The 16,518-nt window shown below is 49.9% G+C and overlaps 1 protein-coding gene across 1 annotated transcript; it reads right to left on the reverse strand.

Moving 5' to 3' along the window:
- Positions 1-2,830: 2,830 nt before the first annotated feature.
- On the reverse strand, positions 2,831-10,221 carry LOC309408188 (DNA-directed RNA polymerases I and III subunit RPAC2-like; the record flags this gene model as incomplete). Its single annotated transcript, XM_082003965.1, has 5 exons — positions 2,831-3,019; positions 3,369-3,451; positions 3,938-4,014; positions 5,707-5,804; positions 10,180-10,221. The coding sequence occupies 5 exons, from the start codon at positions 10,219-10,221 to the stop codon at positions 2,972-2,974; spliced, it is 348 nt and encodes a 115-aa protein (XP_081860091.1). The 3' UTR covers positions 2,831-2,971.
- Positions 10,222-16,518: the final 6,297 nt, after the last annotated feature.

Consider the following 16,518-nt stretch of genomic DNA (forward strand, 5'->3'; position numbering starts at 1 on the left):
GGGCTGCCCTTAATTAAAAAGAAATAGTGCCAAATGAACTGGAGTTGTTAGAAGACAGGATCCCTCAGGCAGAAAGTCAGGAGAAGCAGCTTGCTTTAGCCAAGATCGTTCCAGACCCAAGAGGGATGTGGTCACCAGCCCATTGTACCAGGACATGGCGAAGGGAAACTGAAATACTCTGGGCATGCAGGAGCCAGCTAAAGCGCACTCAGTGCCTCAGAGAAGCAGGACAGAGCATCAAGCTCTGCATGTCCGCCTGGTGCGAAGCCACACGTGCCAAAAAGGTGAAATAGCAAAGAAAGCAGCTTAAGAGTTTGAAGCTCTAGACCTGTCCCTGGCTGTTGCTGTCCCCCTTGTTGCAAGATAAAGTCAGTCCCAACTGGTAAAAGTCAGCCTTATCACGTAAAAGCAAGGGCAAAGCACGCAGTCATGCAGCTTAGTGCCTGCCAGCAGCTGAGCAAGGTGGTTCTGTCTTTTACTTGCACAGTGCATGGGAACTACCATATTTCAACGCACAGCTCCCACTCATTTCAGTGAAGATTGAAGCATCTGGGCAATTTCCCAGTACTGACCTTTGGTAATGCCGTACGGAGCAGCTTCCCAAACGCAGAAGAGCCATAGTCCTCTCCTAAGGACAGGCAGAACAGCCAGGACCTGCTAGTATTCACAAGACAGACACCAATTACAGGCACACAGGGGAATCCTTTTACCTCACTTAACCTCCTGGGCCCCAAGTGGCTAACGTCTCTTTTTATGCTCCAAGAGCAGATTTAATCACTCCTGCATTAGCAGCTACGCTCAGATCAACATTTTAGCCTTAAATAGTTCAAAACCAGTCTCAGATCTGCACATTATTAATATTGCAACAAACAGACTGACATGAATTCATCCCAGCTCTGGACATTGCTATCACTTGTTGCATGTGTGTCGAACAGTGACTTCATCCTCCTTTGGTATAGCTTTCCCCTTGTGCTTTCCTCCCAGACATCTTCTGTTAAAACCAACATCATGAAGTTTGACCAAGTGTGAGAGAGGAGGGAGAGGAGAAGAGAGCTGAGATATCAGCAGGAAAGAGCACACTTTTAAAGCTCTTCTATTGCACTGGCATCCAAATGGCACTTTCCCATCCCTAGAAGGTCTCCCCTAGGCTACAACCAAGACCAGGACCAGCATGTTTCAGCTCAAAGGGAAAATAATGCCTATCAGAAAAGGAGTATACATGCCGCCTGGTTTTAGGTGCTCATGGAGATGCAAAAGCAGACAGCTCCCTGCTGCCAGCTCCTATTGCCCTTCACAGGGGAGAGCTGTACAGTTATGGGCAGGCATATCCTTCCCTTGCTTCCCCAGGCAGAGGAGGTCCAGAAACAGTGGGCCCTGCAGCTCAGCTTGGCTCAGCTCACATGCAGCTGGCCCATAGCATCCCCTGGGTGGTGGAGGAAGTGAGCAGCAGGTCAGCGACCAGCTGGATTTCAAGACCTTTTTAAAAAACTGTTCTCCATGACACCTGGGCTGAGATTGAACCCAGGTGCACGAGTCAGCTCCTGGTTTATTTACCCCTTTACCCTCTCCCCCCCTGCCCTGGGGAAACTGCTTTCCTGCTTTTTTATGTCTCCCTCTTGCTTGGGCTGGGGAATTCACCAAAGTCCCCAGGCCTGTGCTTGCTCCTATGCAGTGGGGTGAAACACTCAGCAGCACTCTCCAGGCGCAGCCCCTCTTCCCCGTGCACCCCTGCTGCATCCCAAGTCCTGCGTGAAAGCGTGCTTTAAGCACCCTTAGGTTTCAGCATGAAGAAACCAGGCCAGGCAGGATTAGCCAAAAGCAAAGCCACAGCAGCCACCCACTATAGATGTGGGACCACGTTGGCACAGGCAGGATTAACCCACTGCAGCAAACCGAGAGGCAAAGGAGCCACATTGTGAAACGTAGGGTTCAGCTGCCTTCTTGGCCTAACGCCTGCAAACACAAACCTGCCGCCAGCCCGTCAGAGAGCCCAAGTCTGTCAATTCATATTTGAAAGACTGATTTTATAGAGAAAACCTGACATTTTACATCCCCCCTCTTATTCCTCTGTATGTTAATAAAACATGTTGGTGTTTGAAAGGAAAATCTCTGGGTGTTTCTTATTAAGCAGCAGGGGGTCTGCAAAGTCTGCTAAATACTTAATTGAGTGTCAGCAGGTTCCTTTGGTAACTGCAGACCTCCACTGAAGAGACAAGCGGTGTCCCCCCTGCGCAGAGCAAACCGGAAAGGTTCACAATCCACGGAGCAGAAAAACCCTGCAATTTCATGCCATGTTATACTCAATAAAAGGCTTTCACGTGGCTAGCTGCCAGCAGCTCTGAACAAGGCCAGGGTTTCAGCGCTGTACCCTTTAAACCTGCTCATGAGGAGTGGTCTGGGCTTGCCTTTGTCTGCATTCTTCAGGAGGTTAAAAAAGGCAAATGGTTTTTTTTTTTGCTCATCTCTCCCCCCCCAATGAACAGAGTATCATTCTACAGCGATCTGGTTAGAAAGGCTGGCCGTATCTGTTGAAGTCAATTGCACTGGTTCCCGTAACAGAAAGATTTAAACTGGGAGAGGGTGCTACCTCTCTAAAAGCTTGATTCTACACAGCACTGAGCCCCTTTGCTCCCTGTGGACTCTGGGGCAGACTAATTCTGTGCACCAGACTACCTGCAAACTCTGTGATCTGAAAATCCTGTGCAGAAAACAGCAACAACAGTTGGAGAGGGAAAGAAATAAGATAGAAGGCAGCTCTTTTGCTCTGCCAACTGCCATTTTCCATACCCGTGTTCAGCTGAATGCAGTGTGACCTTTGCATCATCAAACTTCATAAAATTTATTATTACAGAAAATACAGGTTTGCATCAAAGTGGTCACAAAAAAAACGCAACCTAACAAAAAACTCTTGACACGGGGAATTCAACACACAGACGTTACACACATCCATGGGGACTGCCATCCCCAAATGCTACTGCATCTCTTCCTCCCTCTGGGCCCTGTATTCCTTCATGCTCCTCTGCAAACAAGAGCAAAGGACAAATGTTAACAGCATACATCTGAGTGACTCGTATACCACAGTGCCACCACCCTGGTCTGTGCTGGGACTTCTCTGTCCACTGCCTGGAAATGTTGAGGGACCTGAGAAGTTCTGAGAGAACTCCAGATACTTTCAGAAGGGACTGAGCTTTACAGTCATTCCAAGGGACAGGAAGGCAGGCCATGCCACAGGTCAGGCACAGAACATCTGAAAAAACTATCAGGTTTTTCATGTCAAAAGTGCCTTCAACACAGGTCTCAGCCCATTCTTCTCCCTTCTGAGACCAAGAGACAGAAAAGGCCCCTGAGCTCTTCAGGAATAGTCTCACCTCAAAGGTGTTGAGCACGTGTTGGCAAACACCCATCAGATCATTCAGCCCTTTCCGGAATGGCTCGACAGCAGGAAGGGCCCCTTCAGGAAAGGAGATGCATTAGTGAAATGGGAGGTGGTTTCCAAAGGGGTTGGTAGCCCTCTCCCTCACCGCTCTGAGGCAGCGTGGCTATTACCACTGCAACCAAGGGCGATCCCCAGGATAGGGAGAGGCTCTTACACCAGGTACATGCCCACACGCTTCCCTCCTAGCAGCAGCCTGTGAGCTGAGCTCAGTGTGATGGTCCAGGCTACAGCACAGGAACAGCAGACACTTACCCTGCAATTAGTTCCATAGGGTAGGGGTTCCCTTGGCGAGGCAAACAGCCTGAGCACTAATTATTTTTAGGCAATTAAATGAGTCAGCAAGCACAACCTAAATACTCAATTCCAGGAAGTGGAAGGCTAGCAGAGAAGGAGAAAAGTGCTTTTCTTTATTTAAATGACTCATGGTGGAAACCTGACATGAGCAGGGGGAAATCCACTAAAGAAGGGCCCCAGACATGGAAGAAATATGCACACTCATACCTCTGGTCTGGATCCGGAAGTTGATCTTGCTTTCAGAGGGGTGTGTGATGCAGTAGCCACAGAACTCCACATCAGGACTGCAAGAGGGGAGAGAGAAGAGAGCAGTGAAACCCAGGCCAATCCACAGCAAGTCTGAGGAAACTCAGACCTGCTGGGACTCAGATGTTTCTAAAATGACCGAAGGTCTTATGGGAGGGATATACTGAAGGGAAACCACCTGTGTAGCCTTATTCACACGCTCCCATCTATCTCTGAGCTGCAGCTGGAGCTTTGTAGGGGAAGAACATGGCTGGCACAATTGTAGGCACCACCCTGGCACCAGCAGCGGTCCACTGGCAGGCCTGCAGAGTTCAAACAGGGGATCCTGGATGCTTGGAAAGCTCACTGTACACCAACTTGTCGCAGTTCTGCTGAGCAAAAGAGGCTGATGGGTCTAGGGCACTACAAGGATTTACCGAGATGGTTTGCAGGCTGCATGGCCTCTGCCTTCATAAGCTGAGGTAGTCGGTAGAATGTTTGTCCACCCAGTAAAAATAACAGTCCCTTGCAAGAAGCCTTCTGTTTTTCTTTTCATGGTGATTTATCAGAGGAATTCACATGACATTTGCAATGCCACTGTCATTTGAGATGAAGCATTGAGCTTCCTGCTGTAATTCTTCTGAGGCTTACCAGTAGGTCTTCGCAAACCCTCAGTTCTGCTCAGTTTGATAAAACTGGGCAACCAGGGTGAACCTATTTGTATATTTTGATGAGGGCAGCAGGATAATTAATTCCCAGCCTCAATTCCTGCATCTCCATGCAAGCATGAAAGATGGTAAATTTGCTTAATATTGGCTGTTCCTATGCTGTTTTCTGACAGCGCATATCCCAGAAGAAGACATAGATACCGCCTGACCATGTGTACTTACATGGAGTTGCACATCATTTTACGCAGGGCCAAATAAGACATTCAGAAGTCTTTCACATGTCAGACATTAAATTTCCTTCATAACTAAGCATCAAGGAGCAGCAAGCACTGGCTGTTCCCTACAGGATGGGGACCTGGGAGCCATGAATAGTAAGACAGCTGATAGGGCAGAGCCCTCACTAGCTAGTCCTGTCCCACAGCACCCAAGCAAGGGAGTAGGGTGGGTGCAAAGGTGGTAGCCAGAGTCAGCCAAGGGTCAAGATCATCAGGCAGGTTTGTGGGGATGAAGCAGGCCCGAGGTCAGGCCAAGAAGTGAATCTGCAGGTCAGTCTCAGGTCAGGTGAGGGTAATGAGGGTCAGACACTACCCAGTGATCACCAAGCAGGTGTGCAATGATGAGGAAGGGCTGACGTCAGGTCAGGAAGTCATTCTGTGAGTCAGCATCCTGGTGAATGGAGTCCACAGCCCCACACCAGCTGAGCTGGAGACCCATACTCCTATAAAATAGCTCAGGAGGGACTGAAAGATCTGAGCTGAGCTTAAATGGGGCTCCGGGGCCCATGGGCAGGGTGTGGGTGGGGGCTGCAGTTGTGGCTGGTCAGGTCCATTAAGGCCTATCAGTGCTCTCAGGGTTCTGACACTAACAGCACAAGGAAAACGTTAATCCTGTGGAGAGAGGTAGTAGTTAAGGAGTCTTTGGCACCATAGCTCATATAAAGACTTTAACAGGTGTGCACAGAGGTAGTTTCTGATCATTTGCCTTGTTCCAGCAACAACTGAGATGCAGATCAGTAAGGAGAGGGCCAGAATAGGAGACAGAGGTGCCCTCAGCAATACCAGGCCCCCCAGAGGCTTTGCTTACTTCTTCATGACCATGTATCTGAGGGAGTTGCCAAGTGTGTGGTCCTCATCATGCAACACAAACGTGATGCAGTTTCCATCTGTCCCATCTGCCTGGACCTGCCACAAATGGAGAAAGAAGAGATGCTGTAAGGCTCTGAGGTAATGAATGCTAGCCCTAGGGTGAAGGGTATACTATTGTGCTCAGCTTTCCCTGAATAACTGGGCGGGCTTGTAGTTCTGGCTGCGCCATCTCTGTGGCTTGTGTCTCGAGTACTGCAGTGTGACCAAGAGCACCTTCACAATGGAGGGGAAGTTGCAAAATTACAGACCTCAGAGAAACCTCTCTCTCGTTATCACAGTGCCTGTGCAAACTTCCTCTTCACAGGAGAGAAGAGGAGCCCAAAGAAATCTGAGGCTTCAGGACCCATGGGGGAAAGAAGCTGGGAGCGACTGTTCAGGTTGCTGTGATCCCTGGTCCCACCACCAGCCCCTGGCTAGACAGGAATGAGAGGGACAGTCAAAAAATCCCCAGGGAGGAATGCTGCCTGTCAGCAGGGAAATCTTACCCCAGTTAGAAAACAAAAAGAGCTGTAAGCCCAAATTCACATGCTTAGGATGAGCCAGGGGAGCCCACTGGCAAGCCCTGCTGAGCCCTACATGTAATGAACCCTGTGATGCCAGCAACCAGCCCCTAATCCTCCTGCTGCTTTTGGCTCAGGCGCCCAAAAAGAGCTTTACCAGCTAACGCTTCCTGAGAAGACTGGTTTGGGATCCCCTCCAAAATCAACAAGCCACCTAATTAATCACTTAGCTGTCAGAGGGCTGCTGAGCCTCTGACCTTTCCCCAGGCTCGGCATAGCCACCGTGGAGCCTGACATGCCCAGGCATCCCCCGACCGCTTCCTCTCTCGGCAGCAAAAAGAGGTTTCAAGGTTAAGTGTAGAGCTGAGCTAAGACAAGTGCTGATTTCTTTCCATCCTGCCAGCGGCCAAATCCTCAACCGCTCCAGGGGTTTTATGACCCCTCACGTTTCTCCTTGGGTAGTAATAACCGCCTAGAAGTCCCGTTCATCCTTCTGCAGGTACGGCTGCCACAGGGAATTGATTCAGCAGTTCAGAAAGGAAACGCAGACTGATTTCCGCAGAGGAAGAGATCACTCAGAGCTGCAGCACGATCCAGGGGCAGGCTCCCTGTGCACCAGCTATCACAGAAGGGTAGGTGCGATGCAGCAACATCACATCAAAAACGGGGATGTTGGACTGACAGGGTCTCGCTCGCCTCCCAGCATCTTGCAATCCACAACCAAAGCGGTGAGTCTTGCTGGTGATTAAAATAAGGCAGTGAGTGGCAAACACACCTTCCTTTGGTGTGGAATGAAAAACATGTAAGTTATTTGACACAGGTCACTTGGGCAGCTAGTGGCACAGATCAGACCCTACCTGCTCTCCTGCTTGCTAAACTCAACACCCTCCTCCAACTTCCCAGAAGCAGCTACTGGTTTCAGTCCCTCCTACTGTGAGGCCTTGCAAGGAAGTATTTATTAAAATTATTAGCAGCAGTCATACTCAAGAGCTTGTTTTTTCCAAAGACTACAGGCTCAAACAAGAGCCGACTAACTCAGGAGGTACCCACATGCCAGGACAGGTCACCTGGCCCCCAGTTTGCTCCCTGCATCCAGTCACAGGGTTAGAAGTGTGCCCAGGTGCCAAAATCTCAAAGGTCCCCAAGACAGGTACAGCTCTGTTCATTGGGACAGTGACACTCCTGCAATTTGGTCACACAACAGGAGTTACACCCGAGCTCAGGTGTAGCTCTGCACACACGGGGGCAAAGAGAAGCTTTTCCAGACAGAAAGCAAATATTTACAGCAGAGTTACAAATGTTGCATAAAAATGATTTGAAAAATAGGATAAGTGGGAGTTTAACACACAGTGCTGGGGGTTGCACTGACTTCAGGCCTCCTCACAGAGCTGAAGGAACATGTGGCTGTAGGAAGGAGGGGACAGGATGCACCTCTGGCATGGTGGCTGGGCCAGCTTGTGGGGCTGCAGCAGGTGCCTCAGAGCAGCAATGAATTTAAGCTGTACCCGCTCCTCAGCACAGCGTAAGTACCCAGTGCGTTGATGTGGCAGATGAAAGCCAGAGGATGGCTCTTTCACGCAGCTGCAAGGAACACATTGTACTGAACCTGTCTGCTTCACAGAGACTCAATTTCTCTCTCCTCTTTCCTGTGGAGAGTCCACAGATACAATTCTGGATCTCAGCAGGACCCTAAGCTTTGCTGCTTCTCATCAAGCCATTGGCCCGCCTAGTCAGGTATCTCGCCTCTGGCACAGACGCTGTCTGATGCTTCCGAGGAAAACTGACACATTCCCCTGAAGGACAGATACTTCCCTGGTCCCTGCAGCAATCGGATATGTGCCCTGAGGCAAAAGGCTGAGATTTCTCAGAGTGTTTCTGAGTCTCGTCTAAGAGGTGCTCAGGTATCAAACTATTCATCATGAGAAAACTTGTTCTCTTGTGAGCCAACTTGTAAAAAAAGCCCCAATGCCCTGGAGTAGGGAATTCTGCTTGTCTGCAGCGTTTCTCTGGTTACACACCAACTTGCTAGTCTCTTTACTAAATTGTCCTTGTTCTTGTATTATGGTAGAAGCAGAAGGAAAAGCTGATGAGATCTTGATGCAGCTTTAGGATTGATCAAATTCACCTGAGTCCCTCAGAGACAACAGAGTTGGAAAAGCCTGCACCTCCTCCAAGATGATCTGGGGTACACCCTCCCAGCAAGGTCAGGATACAGCCCCTGCAACCTGGCCGCGCAAGCGTCGGACACCACCTCCTCTACCAGCTACGCAAGCCTAAAGGCTGTAATCTTGCATCTTCCAGAAGCTCTCCTGCTTAGAGGGGCTGTGATTTATGGTGATGAATTATTTAATGTTGTATTTGGTGCCTAGGTTGTGCTGTGGCGGATACATTAGCACAGCGCCGAGATAGATGGGATCAACTAGACATGAAGTGGGTGGGGAATAATAACTCACTTGCTCCTACACTTGCTGCAGTTTATCCATAACTTGTCTTTTATGTCAGAATATATAGTCCTCTGCTGGTCTTCATGAGCCCGTATTGCCTTCTGCACATCCTCCTGTTTTCAGTATGGTACTGCATTCCTCATGGAGGAATCTGCTGTTTTGCTGCCAAGGGCCTCTCTAGTACCTGCAGCTCTTCAAAGGTCGATTTCATTCATCACATCAGACTTAGGATTGGGTTTCCTGCAGCAATTGTGACTTTCAGCCTGTGGCCTGCACAACTGGGGAGAAGGATATGGCTCTACAGAGCCTGAAAAAGGTAACTAGCAGAAGTCAGCCTATCCCTAAGAGACTCTAGGGTCTGCTGTACCATTAGGAAAAGTTTAGGGGCTGCAGACTTACAGATTATGGAAAACCATTGGGTTAAGCCTGCCCCAAAGGGAGCTTTTAAAACCAGGTAATTTACAGAGCCCAGTTGTTTCTCTTGGATGGCTGTCCTGGTGCTCAGGTCTTGCTCTTCAATACAAGAACAAGGACATTTCCCACTGGCAGACCGGCGCACGGAGCACCCAGTGGTCGTTGTGTCGGCTCTCCCTGTCATTGTGACTTGGTGCCACTGCCAGCAGGGAGCCTGCAACCCTGTTAGCGTGAAGTGCAGTGCCATCTAGTGCCTTCTGCTGCCTGCAACGGGTGCTGGAGATGGAAAGAGGGTCCAAAAACTCCTGCCACAGGGCTCAGCAACCTGGAACTGGTGAAAGAGAGGAGACGAGGCACACTGCTGGGGCCCACGGCTAACAGGCAAAGCCACCCAAGGCCTGATGTTACACAGTGCTGAGCAATTCATCTTCAAAAAGCAAGGCTTGCTTTAGAAAATGTTAGTCCCAACTAGTTTTAAAGTAGGTTAGTCCTGACCTCTATCTGATTCTGCTCCTCAGAGGACATCAAACACCTAAGCGTCAAGGAATTCACCTAAAAGGTGTGTTCCTCTCTGGCTCGCCTACTGCAGGAAACGCTGCTCGCTTTCCTCAGCTTCTCCCTCGCTCTGCTGTTGGCAGACGCTGTACAGCGCGGCCGCTCCGCGCCGGGGAAAGCCCGGCGGCCTGAGGGGCCGCGAGCAGCCGGGCAGGGATGCGCGGGTCCCCCGAGGCGGGGTTCGGCTTGGCTGCGGGAGGAGCAGCCGTAACGCAGGTGGACCGCGGGGCGGCTTTGCCAAAGGACCTTTGCTGTTTCCCAAAGCACCAGCCGGGGATGCGGCCGAGGGCGACCTGCAGAGGCGGCCTGCCCTTGGATCTTGCCTCACTGTCCCGATTTATCCCGACGCCAACGATGTAACACTCCTCGGCGGGCCCGGGCTAGGGGTGGCCCCGCCGCTGAGCCTGGCCCAGGAAGTACCAGGGAGGCCCCGGCTACCGCTGCCTGAGGGGAGCAGACCCCCTGCCCCGTACCCCTCAGCCGGGAGGCCGCACTCACCGTCTCCAGCGCGGCCTTCCTCTCGCCCGCCTCCTCCGCCATGGCCGCCGGACTACAGCTCCCGGAAAGTGCCGCGCGGCGGGGACTACAGCTCCCAGCGGCCCGCGCGGCACGCCCCCGCCGGAAGCGCGTCGCGGCGGCCCGGTACCGGGGCGGGGGGGGGGTTGTTAACGAGCGCGGCGGGCGGCGGCGCCCTGCGAGCGCTCCCTCCTTCCGCGGCGGCCGGTGAGCGGCGGCGGGGCCGCAATCTGCGGGGAGGCCAGGCCCCTCGGGGGAGCCGGCCGCTGCACTCAAGCGAGCCGCTCGGTCTCCGGTGTCTCCCCCGGCGGGCGGCAGGCCGCAGCGGGGCTGGCGGGCGGTGGGGCTGGGCCCGCAAGGTCGAGGGCCGTTCCGGTGGGGGCAGGCGGGCACCGGTAGTGCTTCCCTGCAGGCGGAGGAGGCTGGCTGGGCGTCCCCGCTGCCCCACCCGGGGGTGGGCCGCGTCTCGGGACGGGACGGTGCTGCGGCCGTCGGAGGCCTTGTCCGGTATCAGCGGGGGGGGGGGCTCGGTGTGGTGGCGTGGGATAGGGCTTGGGGAGTGGGTTGCCGGAGTACACGGAGGGCGGGGGGGGAAGGCTGCGCTGCCGTTAACCCCGGAGCGTCGTGTGGCTGGTGTAACTTGGAGCATTGCGTGGCTATTGCTTAATTATTTTAAAGTGATAAATAATTACGGCTGTGCTGGCAGTGAGGGTACTAGGGGGGTGCTGTAAGTAAGCATGCTTTAGGGTGTACATGTTACCTCTCTAGAGAGCGGCGTATTCAAGAGCTGTCGTGTTCTGGTTCTTTACCCTGCTTCTAAAACATGTTACGCTGCCTTCCAGAAAAGGTAATGGGCCTGGAAGAGAAAATGGATTAATTTTCCTCTAGTGATTTGTTTCTGTAACGATGAAACGGAGGAACCTGAAGTATGCTATGCAGGCAGAGAGGAAGCTGAACTTCCGTGAAGTTGGTGCATGAATGTCATGCTTCTCGGGCTTAAAATGAACAGATAAACTATGGGGCTTAATGTTGGAATGTCCGTTAAAGAACTAATAACTTGTGGGTGCCAAGGAAGGGTTAAAGGGAAGTCTAGGCTACTTTCTACTGAAGTCACTATGTTTAAATGATCTTATTGCAGTCAGGCAGTTTGCAACTTGCAGGGTTGCAACACCTACACTTGTTTTGTGTTTAAAGCTAGTAGTAATGAGATGCCTCTTGCTTTCTGTAAAGATTATTTCTGGAAATACAAGCAGGACCCTCCTCCATCACTTGTTGGCACTGAGGCTGTGAGTCTCCTGCTCAAGAAGAACTGATCACTCCCCCTTGGCTGGCAAGGGCAGCACTGCTGATAGAGGTTGGGTACAAGTTTTCTGGGTTCATTTCTTTCCCCAGCTGCCTTAACTGCCATCCGATAGTTTATTCTACATCTTCAGTGAAGTCAGAGCAATGAACAAGTTGTTTTCTGTCTCACTTGAAAGTAATATGTCATCCCTACTGAAGTTTTAAACACAGTGAAGACTAAACCTGCGTCTCTGTCATTCTTTAAGGTGCTGCAGGTTTTTCTGTGTCTTTCAAATACCATGGGGGACTTTGTAGACAGCAGCGCGCTGCATCTTCCGGTGTGACTTGCAATGACTAAACAGCCATCGCGATACAAATGCAATACTCGACTCACCTTTGTGCTTCATCTCCGTTAGCTGCCAAATGCTTCTGGCACTGCTTAAGGAGCTCTTTCGATCCGTGGTGTTTTCTGGGTGGATGAGGAATGCAGCCTTTTCCCCCTTTCCCTTCTAATTTTGGAGCCTTTCTACGCAAGGCCTACCTGATATTTCTAAGTGACGTTTTCTTTTAGGAAGGTTTGGTCCTGGCTACTTCCAGCCATTCAGTATTGCAAATTTAGATAGAAAACAGTTGTGATCTCTAGGTTATACAAAGCGGTTGATTTTAATAGATTTAATTCCTGCCTCTCTTGTAAATTCTGAGGAGACATGTTCTCTAGCAGTTTTATAGGTTTGTATTACTAACAAAAGTAATGCATGAGTTTTACAGGGCTGCATGAGGTGCTGCTTTTAGAGCGAAACATGCTTCTTGTTAATCTGTTTTACTTCACTTAATCCATTCTGCTCAAAGCTGGGGGCCAGTGTCATTGCAAAATACATGGCTGTTGTCTTTTAAGTAAGGCTGAGGACTGTGAATTCAGTGATTTTTGCTGTCGCAGGACTGTGGGATCCTGCAGAGCCACTGCCTTGCAGGCTGCTGATCTTTTGCAGTGTCTGTGGCGGCGGGAGGGTTTGTGGATGTTTTTTTCTTTTACAGCTGCTGCTTTGTATTGGTCCTGTTCGCTGAGTGACTGCAATGTGAAGAGATTGGTTTCTTGATACTTGACAGTCACCTGATTGCTCAAGAGGCTTAGTTGTGTTTGTTTATTCCTGCTCTTGTACCACGCACTGACACAGTTCTGGTTCAGTTGCTGGGCTGGCCAAAACATTGCAGCCGACTATATCTTGGTGGCTCTGAAGGGACATGATTGTATAATAAATTCCTCTTGGTTTAGTTAGTATTGTTGCAGATCAGTGTGCTGTTGTAACTGTTTGCAAATTCTTTGACTTGTGCTGCTCAGCAGTTGCTCGCTGTTAGGAAAACTAGTGTTGGTAGTAGCTGAAGAGATCAGGTGTTGAGTGAGTAGAAAACAGAATAAAATGCCCTTTGTGTAGTTTGCATCTTCTGGGTAGATTAGTCAAAGCTAAGGTGTAGGATAGGGGATGGGTCACAGATTGTAGAGAATCACTTGTGAAGGACTGGGCAGTTACATTTTTTTGGAGGGTTTTTTTTTGCCATAGGTATTTTTTGCTGGTAAATATATGTGCTCTCTCTGTACCCTTGTCAGGCAGGAGTGAGCTGCTGTCTGTAATCAGGAGAAATGAGGAACTGTTGCATGGCAGTTAATAATTTCTTTTTACAACATCAGAATCAGCTGTGTGGCTGCCCTTGTCTCTGGTGTGATAAGCATTTAACTTGAGTTATCCAAGGTTTAGTTTTGTTTCACCTTTCTCTATAAACATGTTGGGTCTGTGTTTTTGCTTGGCTTTTCTTCTGCTTTAGCTTCTTCAGGTGGAGGTAGTGGCTCCTGCAGGAAGGTTCTAAAGTTACTCATTCCTTTATGTTTTAGCTCTGAGTAATCCCCACTTCTGCTCAATGCTGTGTCCAAATACTCCTATTTTAAATGATGTTAATCATTTAAATGAGCCTCAGGCTAAAGCTTTTGGTCTCTTCAGGTCTGTGGAGGAGGGGACTTGTGACTACTAATTTACTCAGGTTGTGTTTAATTAGAAGTAGGAGAGTCTTGACTTAAAGCACTAGAGTCCCACTTTGTGACCCTCAGACTTGCATGTTGGTAGCGCTGTGCTCTGAAGAGCTGAGAGCAGCTTTTTAAGGCCAGAGACAGCAATATATCACTGGAATCTGTGACTGCTTTTTCTGCTCGAATGCAATCAATGTGGTGTTGATGTAGCAATTTAAGGCTGGCTTTAAAAAAAAAAGGGCAAGCTCTGCTAGGTTGGTCACATCTGTGGCAGGATGTCAGAGAGCTTAGTGCGGGCAGCACCCCCAAATGGTTTGTGTGTGTGCAGGTTGACGAGTCTGTGGGCTCTTCTGGATACAGCCTTCTGGAAGGAAGTTTGCATTTTCTGTGCTGGGGCAGCTGTAAAACACTCTTGGCAAGATGCGATCTGGCAGGCTGGTTCAGTGATGCTGGAAGGAAAAGGTTGTGGTCGGGCTTCTAAGAGACTTTGCAAATTACTTGGCTCTCTACTTGTCATGTGATGTTCTTGGTAGTTCAGGTGTTGCAAGAGGTGATAGGATGCGTGTGTTTTAAACTCCTTTAAGGCATTTTCTGTAACCTGAGAGTGCTGAGACTTTGCAGGCCTTTGTATAACTCTTAATTGTTCCTGTACGAGAAGAGCAGTGTGGTGAGCAAGAGCAGCCCTAAAGCTCAAGCACTGTGAGAGTTATAACCTCGACTGGGGCTGGACCATGGATCTGACTTGGTGGGCCACCTGCTTTGCTGCCTGAAGATGTTACTTGCTCTTCATAGTATTTCTCCCTGGAAACAAAAAAAAAAATCCTGAACTTCTGTGGAGTCAGTGATTCTCAGGGTTGTGAATGGCTGTATTGAGGCAGACTGAAGGTGGTCTGGCTCCGTGGTGACTGGTGGGACACCTGGGGAAGAGTGGAAGAATAGAAGAAACTCAGAATAAACTCTTTGGTGCCAGGGAGCAGCTGCTTGGGTGATACTTGTTTAATAGTGATTTTTTTTTTCCTCTGTAAATTTGTCAGTTACTTTCTGAACTCTTGTGAACAATTTTCCTCCATGATAACATGTGGGAACGAGCTTCAGGGTGCGCCTTGTGTGAAGAACTACTTTCCCCTGCTGGAACCTGTTCCTGAACTTTCTTTTCATTTTCTATTACAGATAGTGAGTAATCACAACTTTCTTCTCTGCTTTGTGTTCTTACTCCTTGGGTTGCATTGAGGCATTTCCTTCGAAAATGTGTAAGGGGAAGAACTGTTACCCATGCTTTCCTTTCTTCTGTAACTTCCATAATCTTCAGGTGGACATAGACACTACTTAATTGAGTGTAATAAGCATCACCTGTCCTTATGTTTAAAGATTGCCTCTTCTTAGATGTAAAAGAATTTGGGCTTTTTCTGCAGTGCTGACAGACTTGATGTTACAGGGCAGTTCTGAGCCTGTAAGCCAGCATACCTGTGACTGTGGGAGGAAACAAAAACAAACCTAGCTGTTTGTCACCTCTTTGTACTGACGTTAAATGAGCTGGAGCTTGTTTGCTTCAGTCTGGAAGGGAGAGGGGCAAGGCAGGGGAACAGCTGTTTGCAAACCCCAATCCCTTCACCAGTAGTGAAAGGTGGTCTGCTGGTCTGGGCACTCTTCACCTCCCTTCTTCCTACTAGGCTTTGTGCAAGTGTTGTCAGCTGGATGTAAATAATCCCTGAGCCATGTCCAGATGCGGTGGGCGCCTCGGTGGGAGCGGTGGATGGGAAACAAGTGGCGTGTGAGTACTTGGGTGCATAAGTGGGGAGAAGGGAAGCTGTCACATCGAAGAACAGCAGGTAAATGCAACAGGTTGCCTGTGTTCTGAAAACAGGTCTTGCTCTGAGACAGGGTGAACAAGAAGCAAGCCGTGCAAAGCAGCACAAGGGGCTTCCCTCCTGTCCCTGGTAGAAATGAAGGGGCACATATATGGGTCGGAGGAGTGCCAGCTTTAGGCCAGGAGGACGTGAAAGCAGCAAATCTGTTTGGGGGAGCTGCTGCTGAGTGCTCTCGTGCTTCCTCTCCCCTTCAGCTGTCGATGCCCTTTTGTTGTGTTATTGGTCAAGGAAGAGTGAAGGAGAACAGTTTATCTGGGAACTCATGTCTGCATGGCGTGAGGCTTTGTCTGGTGTGTTCTCCCCCTTTACTGGCACTATGAATTCTCTTGGGTTTTCTACAGTGCACTTGGCTGGGTGCTCTGCTCCGAAGCAGTGTGTTTTGAGAGCTCTTAGTGTTCTGCATCCTGCTCTGCTTGCTGCGGCCCCTTGTCAAACTCATTCTTTACCTTCTGTTCCCTTCTGCAGTGCAGGCTCTGGCTACCTTGGTGCTCCCGGGGGGTTGTGGCTTAGCTGTGGAGTGTATCCTCCGAATAAATCTATGAGTTTATTCCCTGCACACACCCCGCCGCCCCCCCCCCCCCCCCCCCAACCTGAATCTGTCAAGCTCAGACAGCCAAAGTGAGCCCTGATGTGCTGCGGCAGTGATTGTATCTCAACTTCACAGCCTTGTTAACTGCCCTGCATTCCTCTGCCACCTCTTCCGCTGCTGCCGTGATCATTTTGCATCGGTTCATGGGAAAAGCGTAAGGGCAGGTCTGTCTGCACGGTGCTCAGTAGGACCAGCTCCTGGTACAGAAGAGATCGATAGGTCACTTCAGTCAGTGCCAGAGGGGTGAAAAGTCTGGCTGAGCGTAGCCTATGTTCACTCTTTCTGCCCGTGGTCTTTGGATCCTGGAACTAAACCACTGCTTCTCTGCTGTTGTACCTGTTTCTAGAGAGGTCTTTAAGCTACTCTGTTGCTCTGAAGTAGGTGTGTGATCTTTCTGGACAGAATGCCATATTTCTAGACACAAAACGAGGCAGGCAATATTAGGGCAATCAAGTGCAAAGTGAAAAATAAGATTTTTGGGTTTTGCAGGGTCAAAAGTCCTCCTAAGTCTTTCCTAAGCAGAAAAGAGGCTTATGAATGTACTGGGTCAGCCGAGCAGATGT

This window comes from Phaethon aethereus, assembly GCF_964289735.1.
Source record: "Phaethon aethereus genome assembly, chromosome: 10".
Taxonomy (NCBI): domain Eukaryota; kingdom Metazoa; phylum Chordata; class Aves; order Phaethontiformes; family Phaethontidae; genus Phaethon; species Phaethon aethereus.